At 26.8% G+C, this 22,622-nt stretch overlaps 1 protein-coding gene across 1 annotated transcript in view; it reads left to right on the forward strand.

Annotated features, from left to right (window-relative positions):
- GCS2alpha (glucosidase 2 subunit alpha) overlaps positions 1 to 16,137 on the forward strand; it is a 76,252-nt gene extending 60,115 nt beyond the window's left edge. The window contains exons 13-17 of the mRNA XM_075357097.1: positions 873 to 1,024; positions 2,135 to 2,248; positions 6,015 to 6,127; positions 8,820 to 8,923; positions 11,140 to 16,137. Coding sequence (XP_075213212.1) covers positions 873 to 1,024; positions 2,135 to 2,248; positions 6,015 to 6,127; positions 8,820 to 8,923; positions 11,140 to 11,252 — 596 coding nt within the window. The 3' untranslated portion in view covers positions 11,253 to 16,137. The remainder of the gene's footprint in view (positions 1 to 872; positions 1,025 to 2,134; positions 2,249 to 6,014; positions 6,128 to 8,819; positions 8,924 to 11,139) is intronic.
- Positions 16,138 to 22,622: the final 6,485 nt, after the last annotated feature.

Consider the following 22,622-nt stretch of genomic DNA (forward strand, 5'->3'; position numbering starts at 1 on the left):
TATTTTATTTAACTTAATTTTTTAATTTTTATGTATCATGTTACAAAAATCATATATTTTTGTTTAGTTAAATATTGTATTTTTAATTCTTTTATTAATTATACTGTTATTGTGATCTGAACTTGCAGCTAGCACTAAGTTTCTTTTGCTACCTATGTCAAGGATAAACATGTTGAATAAAATGTTATATGTTATTTCAGTTGACAGTAAATAGATAATTTATTTTCTTGATGTACATTTCAGTATAGCATTTCAATGGTACCATCTAAGAACTAACTACAGAGGTAGATCGCCTGCTACATAAATACCATTTATTTCCCTCGTCTAACAAATTTTGTTTTTTGGCTCTAGGTCTTTTAATTTTTAATATTAAAATTATCTTTTTTGTTTTTATCTTCATCACCTAAATGGCTATTCAAATTAATGTAGATTTGGCACCTATGTTGTATTCAGGAACAAAAATGAAGAACAAATTTTTTCATTACTTTCATAAAAGTTATACTTATTTTTTCAATATTTTTAAACAGTTATCTTTTAAATTAATCTTTTTATGTTAGGGGTCACTTACTTATAAATACATTTTTACCAAAATTTTTCTGCAAAATAAGGAAGCCCCTAAAAACATAAATTATTTTTATTCAAAATTTGTAAATGTTTTTTATTCAAAAAACTTTTGTCTGGTGTTTAGTAAAAATAAAATAAAAATATACATAATGTAGACAAAGTCTTTTGTTTGACATAGCTCAAATGTAACGCTGACTACTGTTTGCTGCTGATGTGAGATTAGCAGTCAAACCAGTTAAATAATACATTTTTTTTTGCTTTTAAGTGAAATGTGATCTCACTGAAACAGTTTTATTTTTTGGAAACAGGTAATTCGACATTGGTTCATCCTGTGACGGAACCTGGAGTGAGTGAGGTACCTGTCTATTTCCCTGGTCACTCAGAGATATGGTATGATTTTGATACTTACCAACCATTTACGATTAATGGAGTTCTGAATATACCTGTTAATCTTCAGAAGGTAATAATAATTAAAATATGTATTATTTTTATTAAGATATTTAAATTTCTAAAAAGTTGATTATTTACAAGCTCGTAATATTTGTAATTAATGTATGATTTATTTAGAAATAGTTTGAGACTTAACTTTGATTTTTACATAATTGATACAAGATTATTGAAACACTGATGATTCTGTTTTTATTACATTTTGTTGCTCAATTTTGAAGTGTAAGGTAAACTGAGAGATCAAGTAGTCATGTTTATGTTTTTATCTAGAGCAATTATTATTTAATTGAAAATTTTATCCAAACTTTGTTATTTTTTGAAAACTTTGTAAATGTTGTTTATGTTAAAACAGAAATATAAGCTCTTTTTGAAGGCTTACGACTATAACTTAGTTAAAATAATTTAAAATATCTTTGGTGAGTTAGTGTCGACTAAGTAAGGAAGTTTCACTTTAGAAAACTCTTACACGCTGTGTGTTTAGTAGTGTTTCTGTAATTTGATGAGATGCTGCTGAGGCACATTAATTTATGTAGCTGTATTTTTGGTATACATTTTACTTGTTGATTGATATGTTTCTCCATTAAGTTGTTATCTGTTAGGTTACATTATTCATCTGTTTTCTGCTTGTTTCTAAATTATTCATAAATTTCTTTGCTTGTTAACTTGCATTTTTTTGTTATTAATAATTTTGTTTGAATGTTATCTGAATTCGTCTCATTATTCAACAATTAAAGTAATGCAAATGTTACACTAAGAAAAAGGTAGACTTTATACATTAAGTGTGGATCACATCCTAACACAGCTGGATAAATTAAGTGGTAAAATGAAACAACCAGCTAATTTCTAGTACTCATTAGAAATTACAGTATTTATAATTCCCGGAATAGAGGAAATTGATTTTACAGATATTGTGAACACTAGTCTTAGCTTTATTTTGTTATTATTATTATTACTACCAAATTTTTTATTTTTATTTTTTGTAAGTTAAATATAATTGCTAAAAATGACGTTTTAGTTAAACCTTTAAATCATTAATCTGCGTTTTTATTACCCTTTTGTTAATAAACATTTTTATTTTTGTTTTAGCTATTATTCAGCTTTGTTTCTTCTTGATTGTTTGTAGATACCGTTCTATATAAGAGGTGGCTCAATTATTCCATTAAAAATGAGAATCCGAAGATCATCTGTATTAATGCATGATGATCCTTACACGTTATTAGTTGCATTACAACATAATGTAAGTTATCAAATTAATACACATATATACTTTTTTTTATTGTTTATTATTTATAAGGGTGATCTGTAGAAATAAAAACAGGCTAGTATCTCCATATAAAATATCAGCTGCTAACTTCAGTGTAATTGGATAAATAAAAATTATTTAATGTTTTTGTTTTGCGGTGGAAAAATGGTTTTAATGTTGAACATAGATGATGCAGGATTAGTTTATAACTCCTCTTAGGCTTGTTATAATCAATAATCTTACAAACATTGTAAATGATGGATAACTGCTTACATGTGACATTTGGTGTATTTATTGACTTGCTTTCTTGTTTTATTATCGTCTTCTTTTTTCTTTTCTTAATATTTTTTCTAATCTCTTAATCTTAAGCATCCTTATTCCCTTCCCTTTATTCTAGGGGAAGGGAAAGTTGCATTTTCTTTTCTCTTTATTCAACTCTCATCGCATATGGTCCTTAGAAGCTAGCTATCTTAACTTGTCTCTATCAGTCGCTAACTTTTTCAGGTCATTTTTCTCTGTCTTCTTTTGCTTTGTTTATCCACGTTTTTCAGTCTTCCTCTTGACCTTCTTACTTCTCCGGTTTTAATAATTTATTAGCGATTCTCATTCTTAGTTATTAGATGCCTAAACCGGATTATTAGATGTCTGAATACTTTGTTGAAAGTTTCAGTCTGGTTTCCCATTCTGCAGCTAATCTGACATTCTCTGTATTTTTCATTCTACCTTTCATCTTATCAATGATAATTGTACAGATTTCATTTCTGCAGAAAAACCTTTTTACTTGTAGTACTCCATATCCTTGCTTTATCAGTCAAGATCAACATTTAATATGACTTATTCAGAACCTTTATACATATTTTATGACATTGCTACTCCACAAAATATCCCTCAAACCAAAAAATACTTTAAAAAACAAACTAAATCTTAAAAAAAAAAAAAAAAATTGGGAAAATTCTTCTGCAGACTTCTAAATTTAGACCTCTGTTTTCTTGTATCTTACTGCCTAAATGTTTTAGCTGCAGCTCTTTACTACATCTGACTCGTGTTCCCATAATTTATGTTGTTTCTTATCTCAAATCAGAACTGTCAGGTTCTTTGTACTTATCCTTATTGTAGTCCTTGCATTCATATATTTATTTGTTTTTGCACTTCCTCCTTACTTTCAGAAGTATTGCAATATTGTTTTTCTGACTTTCAGCTTTTTTTTTTTACTCTTTTATTAACCTCATCAATATTGTAAGGTTCGGGAGAGATACAAAAATCAAGAGAAACAGAAGAAATCCCTGCTTCAAGTACTTGTCATATGCAACACTTCGCTAAACTAAGTATTGTCATTGCCTCTTAATTAATTCCTTTTGAATAACCTTTATTTTGAAGTACTCTCATTGTTTATTCATCCATAAGTTGTCATTTTTCATTCTTATTTATGTAATTGAAAATTTCAAAAATTGTTTTTCATAAACTTTTGCTTAAATTTTTTATTTTATTGTTTCATTATCCGAGTCGATCATTAATGTTTGGCTAGAAATAATCAAGGTTATATTTGTAAATATCGGGATCATTACTCGGTCTGTAAATGGCATCAAGAATCATTCAGTTTTAAAAAAAGGATTTAGACTCAAGTTCATTTTCAATGAATGTTTGAATTTTCTTTAATTGATTTATTGACTAAACTGTTTAGTGATAATAGAAGGAAAATACTTCATAATATGTTTCTATTGTCTGATTTTAAAAATCTTTCACTTGGATTAGTTTGACATAGTTTCATAGTTTTACATTACAATTTAAATATTTTTGTTGTAGTATAAACTGCTTTTAGAATTGGCCTGCAAAAAATCTATTCATCAATGCCTATTTTTAAGATCAGCAAGTTTGCACTGGTTGTTAAACAAAGTTGGAGTTTTCACTGTACTAATCATAATCGCTTCAAACTTACTATTTACTGAAAGCATTACAGCTCTTGTTACACATGGATTGTTTTTTGTTTTGAAATTCTAATGTTCTAATTTCTAAAAGTAGCCTGTTTCAAAATGAAACAGGCCGATGAACTATATTTAATGTTCATTTGCCAGGTCTTTCTGTTGATGAATTTTATTAATTCCATACATAATTTTTCTGGTTCCCACTGAATTTTCCTCCTTCGATGAAGATATCTTAATTTTTTTTCATTGCCTTTACTGTTTGTTGTAACTTCTTATTCTTTTTTTCTTTTATTGTTAGAGAAGTTTACATTCTCTGAAACTAGTATGATTCATTATTAAATGCTAATTTTATTGTTATGTTTTGTAATTAAGGTTTACTCTTAAAAAACTAAAATGAAAGTATGAGAGATTTGTTGAAAAATTTAATGAATTTATTTACGCTAATATTCAGTTAAATAAAGTTGAAATAATTAATTTATAAACTTTCCTTTTTGACCTCTTCAAACAAAACCCTGAGTCAGCTGAAATAAGTTGAGTACACGAACGATTGAAATTTACATGTAGGCTAAATCCCTATGTAGGGATTTACATGTAGGGAGTGTGTCTACACAAGATTGCATGTGCGCATGTGTGTGCATTTGTTAGGAATGTTTTTGTCTGATAGACAAAAACGGGTGTTTTAGACAAAAAGTGTTTCTAGCTTCAGAATTGAAGCTAGAAACACCTATCATTTTTATTATATATTATATATTATATATAATAATTACCTGATATTACCATATCAGGTAAGGCTGCGTAAGTTAATTGCACTGTTTGATTCTACATTAAATTCATTCTGTGTATTCACATTATTTTTGGCTGTTTAAAATTGCCTATTAGTTCATTTTGTTGAAGAAGATTTCTGTTAGTTTCTAGTGGATTAAATGTTTGTTGGATTTTATTAATAAAACAAAGTGGGAGCTATATAGTCATTCAAGTAAGAGTGTATTTTTTACATTTTGGGTGCATTTCTGGTATTAGTTTGTGTTATTCATATCTATTAAACTGTGTTCTATTAAAAATAAACAGGTTTATTTATTTTTGTTTTTTTTGGGGAAAAATGTTGTATTCAATATTGTCATTCACTAAAATGATTTATCATCTTTTTTTCTGTTACTATTGTCACAATTTCAATATTTTATTGGTAATTAAAATAAATATGTTAAATTAGTTTATTTGTACTTTTTTCAGGTAAGGTAATCTGAAAAAAGAAAAATTCAGTACAATTTTTAAAAACTTCCTTCAACAATCTTCAAACCTATTATTACATGAAGCTATGTTTCAAAGCAATACTGAGTCTTTAAAATACAGCTAGTATACTTTAGTTTTAAAAAATAACTCTAAAAAATAAATGCTCACCTTTTGTTGTTAACTTATGTGGGATTTACTGTTTGAATATTTTTTAGTGGACTAGCTTTGTAAAAATAATGTTAAAAATTTTTAAATATTCTTTAGTTAAACTAATGAATATTGAAAATAATAAAAACTAACTTTAATAAACTAAAGTTAAAAAAATATTTCAGTGGTAACTGTTAAGTGTCTTGGGATGAGAAATTGATTATAAAAAAAAAATATATAAAATTTATTTTATAAAATTGTTTAATTTGTTAAAAATGTTCTTTTTCATTAAAATCATTATTAGTAAGTTAAGCTTTTGGTCAGAATAATTGGTCATTTTTAATTTATAATTTGTATATAATTAAACATATTCTATAGCATTAATTTGGCAGCTTTCTTATTTAGTCGAGTGGATCATTTAAATATTTCATTTTATCATGTGTTTTTGTTTGTTGTTTTAGGGTACTGCTAGTGGTAATCTTTACATTGATGATGGCACAACTTTTCAGCATCTTTATAATAAAAAATCCATTTTCACGTATTTTGAATTTGCCAATAATCAGCTAACATCAAAGTGAGTATTCATATTTGGTTTTGTTTATTGAAATATTTCTGTTATTTTTATATCAGTGTTAATGTGGTGTATTTTTGTTTTATAGCAGTTAATGTTTTAGCCAATCTTTAATAAAGGAAATCTTGTATTTTAACACAATTTTCATCAATAATTTCATTTCATATAAACACAGGATATACAAATTATTTTGGGTTCATATAGTTTTATTTTGTCCATGTTTTTTAGGCTTTTAATAATTGGATTGTATTTGCTGCTGACAATTTTATAATAAAGAATAATATAATGTATTCTACTTGCTTGTTACTTTCAGTTTCACGCTTAAGCATATGCATTATTTATTTTCATTTAGACTGAAGCTACATGTTCATTTGATTGGTTATTGTAAATTATGGTTGGCTCCTAATTTAATTTTGATTTTTGTTAGATATATTGCATTTCTAAATAAAACAAGCAAATTTGGCTCATTGCGATGTTGTTTAATAATGAAACCCTTGTGGGAACAGTAGATAATGATTGAATCTCATTTACAAAGAGTTAATGATTGTATTTTCAATATAATTATTTGAAATAAAAATATTTTTAACTTGTATCCATTATTAAATTAATAAATAGTAATTACAATCTAAACTGTTCTTTAAAATTTTATTTTTTTGGGGAAAAATACACTTTTCTTTATCTAAACGCACATTAAAGATTAATTAAAAATCTTTCTTTAGTTTGAGTGAAATGGGCAGTAATATTAATTTGAACTGGTATGCTATTATTTGATATTTCTGAGAAGCAGTAATCTTGTTTAAAATATAGTGATTATTATTATTAATTGTGTTTTTTGCAGATTAAGTACTTGATCTAAAAGGAGGGATCAGTATATGTAAAATGTACTGATTTATTGCAAGTATTGCAGCAAGATAAATTTATGATAATTATTTTAAGTTGATTAGAATTGATTGATTGTTTAATAAAAGGACAATAATTAATGAGAAACTTATGCCATGTGCTAGCGAACCCAAGTTTATTATAAATTAAGTTTTTAAATGTAGTCTGGTTATAATTATTTTGAAAGAAAGAAAGAATCCTGAAACTGTAGCTGTTGCCATAAATAGATTTAAACATAGTAAGAACCATTTGTTAATAATACAAAAGTCTTTTATTAATCTGGACTGGTCCAGAAAGGTTACATTAAAATTTTAAACAATAATTTTAAGGATTATATGATAACAGAAATATAAAATAACCCCTTGAATGCTATATTCTCAAATCAGTTTCTTAAAACCAGTGTTTTTGTATGCTGTAACATAATATCAAGGAGTAAAAATGCACTCTGTAAAATGAGAAAAAAGTGTGTTTACTTCTAGGTAAACTTTTCACTATTGTATTGGAATCAAATTATTTAGAGTGAGATGATATAAATTAACCATTTTACTTAAACGTTTTTAAATTAGTTAATAAATAAATCAATCAGATTAAAAGTTAGAGTGTTCTTATTAAAACCAAAATCTAAATATTAAGTCTAATTTCTAATTGATTGGACTTTGGTCCTCGAAATCTTGTAATTGTGTCAGTTGTGGATTATTGTTTACAATTATATGGGTTATGATTTATAATTATGTGGATTATGATTATGTGATGATGGATGGATTATGATTATGTTTATAATTATGTGGATTATTGATTATAATTGTATTTTTTAACTGGCATAAAAAATAATAGTCAGATCACAGGTATAGAATTCTGTAAAAGTATTAGACCAGAAAGTTTTAATTCCAGTTATATAATTAAAGACAATTAACTCATTCAATGTAGATATAATTAGAAATACGCATCAGTGATGTATGAGAAGCATGTGAATGAGGTATTTTCTAACTGTTATGATATAAATCCTTCAGTTATACTCCATAATGGGTCTCATTGCATTCTGTTTAAAATTACGTATTTGTAAAATTTGTTTTACACAATAGCACAAACTAGGGAAAATAATTAATCGGACCTACAAGTGAGAAAACTATCGATTTAGTTCAGAAGTTACGATAAAGTAATGTAACATTACAATATTATTAACATTTTTAATAATTTATTTGATATATTTTCACTTTACTGCTTATAAACATATTTTTTGCAATATTTTTATCATAAATTTGCAAAAGTTTTTATCATTTTGCAAAATTTTTTATCATAAATATTTTATAAATTCTACTCCCATAACATTATTTTGTTCTAGTTTATTTTCGCATTTCTTAAAAAGCTCAATCATTATTTCATGCGATTCTGTATCTGATTGTAAATCACTCTTAGATTTTATTTCATTCTCAAAAACTTATGCGTATGTGCTTTATGAATTTTTGTCAGTATTTCTATTATAGACATAAAGGTTAGGTTAGATCTACCAAAACATATGGTAAATAAATGACTACCAGCATGTGAAGGCAAACCAGTAAAACATGACCTGTGGCTACAGATGTGTAAAATAAAGATCAGTATTTTTCTGTTGCATAGAAATTAAAGGTAAAATAGTCAATGAAAACAACTGATATCTGAGGAGAGTTATTAAAGTATAATGTTGTAAATAGGTGACATGTTATTATGTGTGTGATGTCTGTTTATCGATGTTGAGTTTGTATTTGATGTTGAGTTTATGCATGTCATCTTTCATGAACAGGTTAATGATAATGTCACTTATCATTTTTCATTTCAGGTTTTTAAATAATAATCATTATGACACTAAATCATGGCTTGAAAAAGTTATAATTATTGGAATTAAGCCTGGAATTAATAAAGCCAAAGCTATCAGGACCAAAAGTAAGTACTATGTTTATTTTAACACTTTTTATTTTTAATTCTTACTTGCTTTTCTCATCTAATGATTTTTTTTATTAGGTAAATAGTTTCTTTTTAATCTTTAATTTCAGTAAAAATTCATTGAAATATCATGTACTGAAGTAAATTGTCAATATTCATGATGAGTGATTAGTACTCTCTTAAAATGAAAGTTATTATGTTTTAACAATATTCAATGTATTTTATGCCAATAAACATCTTAAAGATAACTTCACTTACAAGTTAATTTGAACATCAAATTATTTTAATATAATATACCATACTTGTTCATTTAAAAGTTTTGGAATTTGTAATTAGCAACACAATTGCCAATATCTAGTTCTATTTAACTTAGTTGAACTTAATTCTAAGAATTGATCTAAATTCATATTTCACATTTATGTTTATGCTGCGTATATATTTCTGCTTGACCACAAGATCAGGTGCCTTAAATATGACCTGAAATAAATTTTGAAAACTATCAAGTTTGGTCAACTTCCTGTACAAAGATGTAAGGGATTTATTTTGAAGTCATAATTTTTTCAGTTACTAGTTTTTAATTACTTATTACTAATTTCTTGTTCCTAAAATCTGCATTATTTCTTCTTATTACATTATTCCATTTTTTAATTATTTGGAATATTCATTGCCAAACATTACGAGAATGGTTCTCTTTCATTAGTTCCTTATAACCTAAATTAAATCAGTTCGTTATTATTCAATAATTATATTAACATATTGTCAACTCAAATTCCGCACTTAACTAACTTAATATTTATATGTCTGTATATGTTTGTTTTAAATCTCCACTTATGAACATTACATTTGTAACAATTGGCATCCAAATCCTTAGATAGGTTTTTGAAGTAACTATAATTCAACTTCATCTAACATAAAAATTATGTTCTTACGTTTGATCTATCTAGGAGTGCATCTTTCTGTCTTATGCAGAATGACTACTTAAATATTTACTGGAAGCAAATATTAATTATTAACTCATTAATCCGTGTGTGTATGTATTGTATTGTATTTAACACACCATTAAAATTATGTTGCGTTACTGTTAAATTAACATTTCATTATATAACCAAGTAATTGTACTAGAGATGATAAAATATTAAATAACTGTAAATTAATATTTTATTATTTTATATGTATATTATAATGTGAGCGCGCGCGTGCACCCACACATAAATATATATATATATATATATATATATACTATGTTACTCTAATATCTTATTACAAAATTTACTGGTAGTAAATGCACTATTTAAAAAGAAAACTAAGATTAGAAATACACACTTAGATGCCGTTGTTAACAATTGTTAGATATTCATGCAGTCTATTAAAGCACTGATATTAAATTGAATATATTTCACTACACCTGGTATGTTTCCAGACTTCATTACAGTCATTAGATGTATAGTAAAAATATGGACATAAGAAATCTGTAATCGGCTTAATTGTAGGCTTTGATCTGAATGTAAGCTATCTTAACAGAGAGACAAAGTTAATGGAGAAATTTACTATATGATGTTACTAGAGTGATAAAGAAAATTTAAACAAAAAAAAAGATTGAAGCAGCACTTTTGAATTGAATTGTTTTTGTTTTATTGAAAAGTTTTTCCCTCCCAATCATCAGTAAGTGCAGTTGCTGGTTTAGAATTTGATTTAATTCAAGTTTTGGGTAGCCCTTGACTTGAGTATATAGTAGGGGATGAATTAAAAAAAAATAAATGCATAAATAAATAGTTTAAAATGTTTCCATTTCTATTTGTAAGAAAGAAAAGATAAACCATGTTAAATGGTAGAAGTCATTTAGAAGAACCTTACTGATTGTTTTGTCCTTTTTATTAGTTAATAAATAACTACTAACTAGTAGGGGTTTTAGAGAGTTTGCAACAATACAGAGGTAATAATTTACCAATAATGAAATAAATTTACTAGTTATATACATACATTAAAGAAAAAAAATAATAAAAGCTTTAAAAAATCATCTTTTTTAAATTATGCTTTAGGGTTGTAAACATAAATATAGTTAAGCGTTGGTCTATGTCCGATAACACTAGCATTTAAAATTATCTGTATTTGTAAATTAATTTCAAACACATTGAGATCAAATAACAGAATTAGTTTCAAAAACTGTGAATTCAACAATTGCTTGAACTTGCATAATTATGATTCCTTTTTTTTAGGTGGTGAATCATTTGACCTTGAAACATCGTATGATAGCAGTAAAGGTGCGCTTACTATAAGGAAACCAGAATTGAGCATGGCTGAAGAATGGAAAATATCATTGTTAACATAAAGTATGTTTATAACAATGCTCAATAATTACATTTATTAAAGATTGAAAACTAGTAGAATTTATTCATAAGTTAAGTATTAAATAAGCAGGTATTTTTAATTATGTTTATTTCTTTTTTAGCAGTTAAAACTGTTTAATTTTAATTAATTTATGATTCTGAATCCGGTTATATAATCTAAATCTTTTAAAGAAGAAAGGTTTCATTTTTTTTGTTGAAATTATTATTATTAGAGCTTGGTAAGTTAATTATAAACATGACATCAGTCTATACTCAACCTAATGTACTGGAGTAACCTTCACTGTAAGAAATAACGACTGTGTTGTTCAATATTTTTTAATCTTATTATTACTTAATTTCAATAATTTTATTTTACTTTTTATTTATCAGTTTTATAATAATACTTCTTACAAATGCTTTGTTAATTAAATCTGTGACAGGTGTATGATGAATTTGTAATTTTTAGGTGTACATTGAACAAAATCAGATATAAATTTGTGGAAAAAAGTGTGTTAAGTGTGCATGGTATTTAAATGGTTGTAACTAAAACAGATTTAGAATAATATATTTGTTTTTTGTCAATATGTTGTATGTGTAACTGTTTTATGACTGTTATTTTTATTTGTATTAAACATTTGGTATATGATATTTAAGGTTTGTATTACATCATGCTTGAGATTAACTAACTTCTTAAAGTTCCTGGAATGATATAATAAAAAAAAAATCTTAAATTCATTAATTATATAAAAATTTGTTATTTAATAAAAGACTTTGTAATTTTTATTATTGTAATTTTTTGTCTTTATTTCTTATTTTAGGTCTTACTTTCATTTATATTTTCATGAGATTAGATTTTTATTAATAATGGTAAACGTAAAATAAAAACTATTGTGTTTATAGACAGTAATAGTTTGACCTGACTATGAAGTTTTAAGACATTACTTTAAAGGGAGTTAACTTTGTTAGTCTTTTACTGTGTATTGTTTTACAATACACATTCCTGATGTTCCATAATTTTATAATATTTTGAAGAGTATGTAGATATTTGAAAATTACATTGATAAAATCCTGAACTATATTCAGCTTTTTTTTTTATTTTGCTTTAATAATGTAGCTGAAAATATTTTTTGTCATTTTTTTACAACAGATTTGTATATAAGATATAAAAAATTGTACTCATCAATAAATTTGATGAAATTTTAATTATCAGAACTATGTATTTTAATGATTTTCAAAATATTTTGTTTGGAAAAATGATTATTCAAGATCTTAAACAGGTTGACTGCCACACTGAAAAATGCAACATTTCCAAGGCTGCTATACTTATCTTGCTAAAAATATCCACCAGTGCTACCACTTTTTTTTTTTCAGTTTCAATAAAAGTTTTGTTGTCATATTACTAATCTTTCATACCAAAAATATACTTTTTGAAATATTCAAAAATAAAGTTGAGACATCAATTCGTGTCTCATAGCAACCATAGATAATGAGACACCAATTGATGTCTCAGAATGTTTCATATTTTAATTGAATTGTAATATCTTTTACTTATTAACAACTGATTGTATTTATTTTTAATGCTATAACTCCAGAATTGTTTGTATACTGTTTTTATTAATTGCTATACTTTTCTTTTAACATAAATTACTAAAAGTCACTCTCTTCTGTAATAAAAGCACATCTTAATGATAATTATATTTTGAATTGAGATTTTTAAAGTAAAATTTGATTTTTTAAAATCAAGAGTTCTTGATATTAAAATCTAACTAAACTTTGTCAGTAAACAATTAAAATTAATTCACATTTTATTACACTCTTCAATTATGTTTTCTTAGCTTTTATTTGGTGATTTAAAAAAAAACATTCTTTAATTTCAAATTAAAGAATTAATGTTTTTAAAAAAAACTGTGCTACCTACAACACAAAAATATACAGAACTATATCTTTAAAATAATGTGTAATTCGATACAAAAAAAATTTAAATAAACAATAATTGCGACATAAGTGTGACATTACAATAAGACATCATTTGATGTCTCTGAAAAGTATTGGATTATGAAACTGAGACATCAAATGATGTCTCATAGCAATAATGGATTACTGTCTGTGATATCATTTGATGTCTCATAACAGTTAACCTATTAAAAGTTTCGGTTTAAAGGGTTATAATCTCTTAAGCATGATTCATGAATTTTTATACATGCAAATAAAAATTAAAAAAACACCCTGATATTCTGAATAAATAATTTTTAACTTTCTATATAATTATTGCTATAAAATAATTATTATTTCTATAAAGTAATAATTTTCAACATTATAAATAATTTTCAACTTTGTCAATTATTCTATTTTCTAGTGCTTTACATAAAGTTTTGTAAAGAACTGGTAAAAGTGATATTCCTCTGTAGTTGTTTTGGTCTGTTTTACTTTATTTTTGTGAAGCTGGTATATTATTGAATTTTTCCATTACTCTGGGATTGTTTTCATTAGGCATATTTCTTCACAAACAGTTTTAATTTTGTTAGTTAACGTGGGGAAATTAATTTTTAAAATTTCTGATGTTATGTTATCTTCTCCAAAACCTTTATTATTTTTTAATTGTTATGTTAGCTCTTGGATTTCATTTTCATTTGGAGTAGGTTTTCTATTTTAATTTGATAAGGTTTTACAAAATAAATAATTCTTTGGATTCAGAGCAGTTGAATGGTTCTCAAAGCATTTTAAAGTGTTTTAACATTTTCTTGGTTGTATATTTGTATGTACCATTTTCATTTTTTTAAAAATTGTTGTACAATTCATTACCTTTAAATTTACTTTTAAATGTTCTCTAAAAATCTCTTGGTTTTTTTTTCAGGATGTCCACTTTCAATTGTTTTTACCTGTTCTTTTTCAAAATTTTACTTTTGTTTGTCTGAAGATTTTTGGGAGTTTTTAAAGTTTATTCAAGTTTCTTTATTTGGAATCGCTCCTAATTTTTTCCAAAGAGTATTTCTGTTTTCCAGAACTTTTTCACAACTTTCATTTCACCATGCATGTTTTTCCTTTATAATTTTGCCAATTACTTTAAAAGTTATCTCTTATTTTTGATGTTTCATTCCATTCTTTAGCTTCGAGTTTTTGAAATTCTTCCAGTTCCTTCTCTGTTTTGTTGAATTTTAACATCTGAATGTTGAATTTAAGGAGGGGTTTTATAGTTTTCTTTTAGAATTAGGGAAGAATTTTATTTAATTTCTGAAAGGTAGTGATCCGAGTCAAAGTATGTTTTTCTTATTTTAATGTTTTGAATTTTTGTTAACTGTTTCAAAGAGATTTCCACATGATGTATCTGAAATTTCCCTAGCATGTAATTTGATTGTTTCCAAGGTTATAGTTTTTTGGATGTTTTTAAATCTGGTTGTCGTTATTTTCAGGCCGTGTTTTTACAGAGTTGTATTAGTCTTTTTCTATTTTTATTAGTATTGTTATCTACTGAGAATCTTCCACCTGTTTCCCAGTTTTTTCTTCTTTGCCTATTTGAGAGTTAAAATCTCCCTCTATTATTTGAATGTATTTTTTATTTAGTCGTTTGGAATTGTGTTTTCTAATTCATTCCAAAACTTTTTCTTTATTGTTAATGTTGTCTTGGTTAATCAGGCCATGATAGGTGAAAATTAGGTCATAGTGTTCATTTTTAATCTTCAGTGTTAGAGTGGAGGATATATTGTTAGGGGAGGTAAAATCAATTATGTTATCTTGTATTTTTTATTTATTTTGTAGGTGATTCCTAAACCACCTTGGCTGGTTTTCCTTTTAGAATTTTAAAATTCCGATAGTCCAAAGGATTTCCATTCGTGAATCTTGTTTCTTGTAAAGAATAGTTGTCAGTTTTAAACTGATTTAAAATTTTTTCTTGTTCTTTAAATTTTCCCACTTTTAATATGAATTTACATTTAGTGTTGCTAAAAATTACTTTTTTTTTAATTTTAATGATTCCAAACCTCTCCAATTTGGCTTAAGAAATGTATCCTGCTCCTTGGAATCTATAGCAAGTTGTGAAGGTAATTTTTCTTTTGAGAGATTAAAACTCCCTGGGGTAATTTGGTTAGTTTACCATCTCAATCTTAGAAAGTTGAAATGTTTAGCATAGAATACCTTCTGAGGAATTTATTCCATCACAAATTAAATTAAATTTTTAGAGGTCTACACTTCAGTTCAGTTTAGACAGATTTTTTTTTTACAAAACTTACTATTGCAAAATACAATATTAAGATTTTTGGATATATTTTTATATTTTTTTGTAGATTATGTTGAAATTAACTGACTACTGTTAATGCCTACATGCTTTGTGTAGATTGTAGAATCTGTAAAATATTTCTCTATCCATTTTGTTTTTTACATTCATACATGATTTTCTCAGCTTAAACTAATAAAATGAAACTTTGTTTCATAGTTCTTAGTTTTATTACACATGTGTCTTTTTACACAACACAGAGATTTTAGTATCAGAGTGAAGTACTTGTAAGGAAATGAAATTCTATTGAAATGAATATTTGATTTTATTGATTCTGTATTTTTTATACCATTTTGTATATTATTATATTTATATGAAGGAACTTTTTGAAGTTATATTGTATGTGAAAACATGATTATGGTGATTACCAGCTTGTTAAATGTGCAATCACTTTTGTAGTCATTGCTTGTACTTTGTCATTATGATTGATGGGATAATACCGGTGTTTGCAATATGTATTTTAATATATTGGTGTCAAGGTATCTTTTATTTATTATTATTATTATTACTCTTAATATTTTAGCTGTTACTAATTTTTCTTGCTTATTACTGTAATTGTGACTTAATTTTTATTTTCTTACTGTGATTTTCAATTAAAGTGTAAGTTTTCATATCTATTGTATGATTAGTCAAGTTCTTTTTTCTCTAAAACTCATCATTTGTGATCTAAAGTTGCAATATTTAATTTAATTTGATATCAAGCAGTTGATTGTAAGAGTGAAATGGATCTGTTTAGGGATGAAATAATTAAAAATTTTTGGTTTTAGCATAAATTTTTACATCTAAAATTGTGAAATACCTAAATTTGAATGATAGTAGGTATTTGATTTCATCATTCATTATATTATGCTGCCAGTATCAGTCATTATATTTTTGACTGTTTCTTGTAGATTTATATGGTTAACAAATGTTTTTATATTTTACTATAGTCTATTTGAAAAGAATTAGTGGGTGAATTGATACTTCTTTACTGCCATTTCTCTCAACTGGTTTTAATACAACTAATTGCAATTTTCATCATATAGTAAGTATTTTTTTATAATAACAATTTATAAAAAAAATCTTATGACATTAAAATACAGTTTTACTTTATTATACAATTGATTCAGACTTTCTTTAAACTTATTTCCTATTTAAAGATGTTTAAAACCGTAAAAAATTTCAATATAAAAGAATTTTTACTAGTACGTTTCTGTTTTTAGTGATGATAATATAATAGTAAAAACCTTTTTTAAGTTAGAAGAGAAAAACTAGGTAACTATTAAAATAGATAATGTGTTATTTTAATAGCTAAAGTAAATGCAGAACATTTAATAAAGTAGCACTATAAACATTGGCAAAATAGTAAGTAAAAAATTTAACTTCTGTTAACCTGTATATAAAAAAAATAAATACACATTTTTAAGCAAAAACTTTTCTTAAAACTGTAATACAAAAAGTACAGAACAAGCTGGATTGATTTAAATTAGAAATTACAACACAGTCATTTTATTAACTAGTTAATAAAAGTAAGTAACTTACATATATTAATATCATTGTGGCATCATAATATATAGTGATAAATAATTTGATCAAACTGTGTGTATCTTACTACATGATAAATGATTAACAAGCAACTTAAAATGCTATAGCAAACCATCACCGTAGATTTATCTATTGCTTTATTATGTTTTTTTATGGTAAACATGTCTTTCAAATAGACTAGCGTTAAAAAAACACATTGCATTTTATCTGCTGTTAGCAAAATAACAAAGTTATGATATTGAATATGTTAAAAATTTCATATCTTTAAAATGCTCAGATTTTATTAACTACATGATTAACAATGTGGGATTTGGATTGATCACTTTTAACATCTGTTGTCAGAATTAGACATAATTTATTTGTATGTGAATGACTAAAATTTTGGAATATAAGGTTAAGTAATAAATCATAAGATAGACTGTCTGTAATGTTGAGCATAAGGAGAGGAATAACAAGGATTGGCAAAATGTTGAAGAAGGAGCCTTTAACGATGATTGATTTCAAAAGTACTGTAGTTTTTATATGAATACCAATTATTTACATTTATAGTACAGTAGGTGATTTCTTACTTAGTTGTGTCATTGTTTTATGTCATATCATAACTAATTTTTGATATTCCCAGCTATATTTATTACTTATTGATTATTAAGAAGATACAAAAAATGTTGCTATAATATGTATAATTTTGATATTTTTAAATATTTGTCTTTTTAATCTGGTACTATTTATATAGAATAGAAGGAAAAATGGTTGGAATTAAGTATTTTATTTTCATATCTGCATTTGTGCCATTAATAAATAGTTTTAAAAATATCAAAATATAGTATATTGCGATGAAAACTGGCTTTTGATTGCTGACATGAGGGTTGGTAAGTGTAGAGGTATGTAAATTAATTATTTATATTTGATTATCCTGTCCCCTTACCCATTTTAATTTTCGTACATTTCGTGATTTATTAACTTTGATTTCATTTAAAGCCTTCTCTAGACAGGAAAATCACTACGATTAGAGTTTTTATGCTGTAAAGTGGATACCATGTTAGAAGCTTAAAATTAAAATGCCTATATAATTTTATAGGAGAAAGTACATATTAACATTTTGGTATTACAGATTTACCCATTTACAAAATTCATAAGTAATTTTGTATTTATAAGGATTAAATTTTGTAGTAGTTTCAATATTAATATAAGTTTAAAGAGGTAAGGGTGTTGTAATATTTTAGGATATTAAAGCATTATAGGTAAATTATTAAGAAAAGATTTAAATTCTCTACAAAAGAGCAGTTGGGGCAAGCTTTCGTTATAGAGGGAACCGGGATGATGACTTCCTCACCACAAGTAGAATTGGAAGCAGCCAATTCCTTGTAATTTCAGTTTCATCAGTTGAAAATTGTTATTTTATAAAATGAAGTTTATCAGTGTGGGGGAGAAGAGCTTTTTTCTTTCAGTTAAGTATTATTTAACATTTCACTTTTATTTTACTAATCCTGTAAAGAAATACTCTTCTGTGATTGAAACAAATATGCCATAAAAGTACATTTTATTTGCTGCACAAACTTAAAATTTATTTTTCTAGATAGTTATCATTTACGGGTACACATTTTACCTAACAATAAATTGGTTTTCTCATTTGACAGAGAAAAATGCTGGTAGTCTTTCTTTGATTTATGATCTTATTGCATCCTTTAGTTCATTATATATGGTGAATGAGTATCCTTAATGTCTCTGTTTTATTGTGGAAAGAAGTGAAAATTGCAGGCCACCAAATCTTTTTAGTCTGGAGGGTGTGGAATAGGTTTAAATTTTCAACTTCATGTGAGCCCTGGTGGTTGTGTGTGATGCATGTGGCTGAGCATTATTGTGTTACAGAATTATCTATCAGCTTTGTATCGTTGAACATGACACGTCTCCTAAGTTGTTTTAATGTCTATATGTATAGCACACAATTTGAGTCATACCCAGCTTCCAGGTATTTAGTTATGCACATATGTTTCGAATCCCAGAACACTTTCAAGAGAATTTTTTTGCAGAGTGTTATGTTTTGAATTTAAGATTGTGGTGATCATAGCGCTGGTATTCCATGTTTTTCTTCTTGATGAGCCCAAATTTCTTCTTTCATCTTTCTTGTCATGATAATATTTCAAAATCTGTTGACAATATTGTCATTGCTGGCTGACTTGAGTCTGTATTAATCGGACTGACAGAAAATGAGAAGGTAGGTCGATGAGGTTGGTTTTGAAATATTAGGGGACTGAAACTACAAGGTGGCAGTACCTGTCGCTTTGTGCAACATTTTGTTCTCCCATTATGTTCCAGTATGCTTTACATTTCAGATGCCCCTCATACTAAGGATTTTAACATTTTCATCCTGTAGTATGAATAGAAATAGACATAAAGGATGATCAGCACGACGAAAATATTCAATATTCTTAAGGTTAATTAGAAATTAACAGTAAATTTATCAAGTATTGAAGTGCATTGGATTGTTGTTAGTTTTTATTGGTTTTAAAAATTAAACATTTGATCGATGGTAATCATGTTTCTAGTAATAAAATCTTATTACTGTTAAAATTTATGGCTTACATTTGTAGCATCAGTTCTTTCAACTTAAGACACTGACAGTTCATCAATATGCAAAGAATGCTGAGTATAATTATGAATTTTAAATTTAAATAATGCAGGTTTTAAAAACGTATATTTAGTAACAGACGCTGACTTATTTATTTACTGTAAATATATTTAAAAATTAATCCAGCAATCTAGAAATTCAGTTCTGGTCAGTAAATGCAAGAGACACAGGTAATAAGTATTAATGTTGTCAGTTAACAAATGAATTTGGAATAAGGATGAGCAATTAGTCAATACTGATCATTGAACTTGGTCACTACGAGCAGTTGAGTGTTAATATTTGAATATTTTTTTGGGTTTGTATGAAAAAATTTGGAGATTGATTTTTTTTACATGTAAAATATTTTCCCTAAATTTCTCTTATGATTTATATATATAAAATTGTATATTATTATTTATGATATGAAGTGAATGATTTTTGTTTAATACTGAATATAATAAATTAATTTTGTATGTTATTATGAGCCAGGTTTTATTCCCTGTTTCATTTTCTTTTGTGAATTACAAAATTTACCTTTATTTTTTAAGCAGGTAAGCGATTCTTGATTTATCAATAATCATAAATTATCTGTGATATGCTGTTTCAATTATTTCAGTTATTTTTATTTGAATTTATTGCAATCTTTATATAACTGTTAGTTGAAAGGCTAAATTTAGTAATTGTGTAATCAGAAAGTGTAATTCTTTGAGAGCATTTTAATTATGTGGTAGAAATAGAATTTTTAGATAAGTAGCAGAGTAGTGACTTCTCTCTCTTGTAGGAGCAGTTATCTGGGGAAGATTTTTATGTTTTTATTAGTTATGTAGTTTTGGGAATTTAAAGTATAAAAGAAAAATTGTACTGTTGAGAATGACAGAATACCAATACTCTTATGCATATATTTCTTTATCATGGTGCATATTATTAATTGTTTTTTGGTATTAAGTGCTGTTTATTAAACATGCTTGATAAAGATTTGCTGTATTTTTGGTTATAATTGTGGTTAAAGATAAAATTATACTTCTGCCAAGCCTATGCTTGGCATAGGTTTTCCTATGCTGATTGTGTCATACTTTCTATTGATGTGAGTTGCTTTTTATGCTCAGAAAGAGGAACAGTTGTCAAACCCTTTCTTGGAATTATGTCCATTATTATATATTAAAGTCACACAGAACAAAAAATATGTTTTTGTAATAAAATGAAATTAACTTTCACAAAACACTATTTTTAACATGAAAATCGTTATGTAACCAAAGAACAATAACCTCACATTACACAGACGACTTAAAGAATGGTGTGCTCAAGCAGTGTAACACAGAAATGAGCAAAAAATTTTATGTGTTCGGATTAATTTTATGTTACTGTATATGTATGTATATGCACATGGTGGAACTGTGATTATTTGTATTGACTTTTTTAAGGGCAAAAACTTATAATCAAAAATCCGGATAATTGGATATAATGGTTCATTATGTGTATTGGGGAATCAATCTAATGTTTAAGGGGTATCTTGCTTAGTAAAAATATGAAAATATAAAAAATAAATGAATTTCAGTAAAATTAAAAAGATACTCATGTATACAATATAATAAAAAAAAAAAATAAAAAAATATAGTAAGAGGTTAGGAAAAATCCAAAAAGTAGAAATTTTTTTATAAAAATTATCTGAAAGAAATTATTCTATAATCAAAAACATAATTCTAAAAATAGTATTTCTTTTTAAAGAAATCTGTAATCTGTACTTGCTTTAATATGATCTTTGAGTTGCAAGGGGACATAACAATTTTAAACAAAGAATCTGTGTTGTTGCATTCTTTTTTTTGGTTTCAATCAGTTCAAAATGATAGACAAACATTTATGAGCTTTGCTGTAGAGGGCTCTGGATGCTAGTCATTACATCTTCATGCTTGATCAATTAATGTATTTCTGTCTTTATTTTTTATCTTTAGTTAACTCTGCTTAAGTTTATGTATGTAGAAGAAATTAATTAAAAACCCAGTAAAAACAAAGATCAGTAAAAATACTTTTCCTTTTAAAGCAAAGCTTTATTTGAATAATATTTTAGTTTTTTTTTGTAATGTAATACTTTTTTAAAATTGCCTAGTATTGATGTAATTGGTCCAAGATAGTTTTACATCCAGTATATCAGTATTCACTGAATTCTGATTCACATCAGATAATCACTGTCCAATTGTATATTGTCACTGAATGGCTTTGATGGCATATGGCTCTTACTAACCTTATGGTAGCCCTGAGAAGGACTGTTGTAGAATGGCTTTGATGGCTTGTAATTCATAACCTTGTGGTGACCCTGAAAAGGGCCGTTTTTGCATTAGCTCTGAGAAGAGCTGTTGGGTCAAGAAGCTGGTCTCCAGTGAAGTTGGGGAAATTGTGGCTCATCCATTGAAGTCCGATTGGGCTTTCCCTCAGTGGCAGTTGAGTCCCTACTACAGCGTGGCAGTGGTGGCCCCCAGAGCCCTGCAGTGTCAGGTTGGCGTCGGTTGTCCCTTGCCAAGGTGGTTCTCCAGAGTGATCCTGTGCTGGGCTGACTCCTGCTGCTGAGTCCGCCGGCCAGGACAATTGAAGCCCAGTGCGTTAGCGCTGAAGCGGGAAGGTAGCCAGTCCTGCTGCTTCGGCAGGGATGTTGGCATCCGCCAGGAGGTCCCACGTTGAGCCTGCCAGGGAACTTCTTCTTTCTTCTTCTTCTTCTTCTTGGTGTTCTCCAGGTGGTGGTCAACGATGAATTGAAAATTCACTCTCAAGCATGCTCTTTTATTGGAGCCTGAGAGTTATGGGGTGCAGTGTCGCTATGGTGGGAGAACTGCACGGTGGGAATGATGCTTGTATCAGCGCCTCTGTATACTCTGCGTCAGCTCACATCATTGCTATAGTGTTCGCCCGTCATTATTAAATTAGGCATATATGTGGTAACAATATGTATCTTTTAATGAGTTTGTTTAGCAACAATTT

The sequence above is a fragment of the Lycorma delicatula genome, chromosome 2 (assembly GCF_047948215.1).
Source record: "Lycorma delicatula isolate Av1 chromosome 2, ASM4794821v1, whole genome shotgun sequence".
Taxonomy (NCBI): domain Eukaryota; kingdom Metazoa; phylum Arthropoda; class Insecta; order Hemiptera; family Fulgoridae; genus Lycorma; species Lycorma delicatula.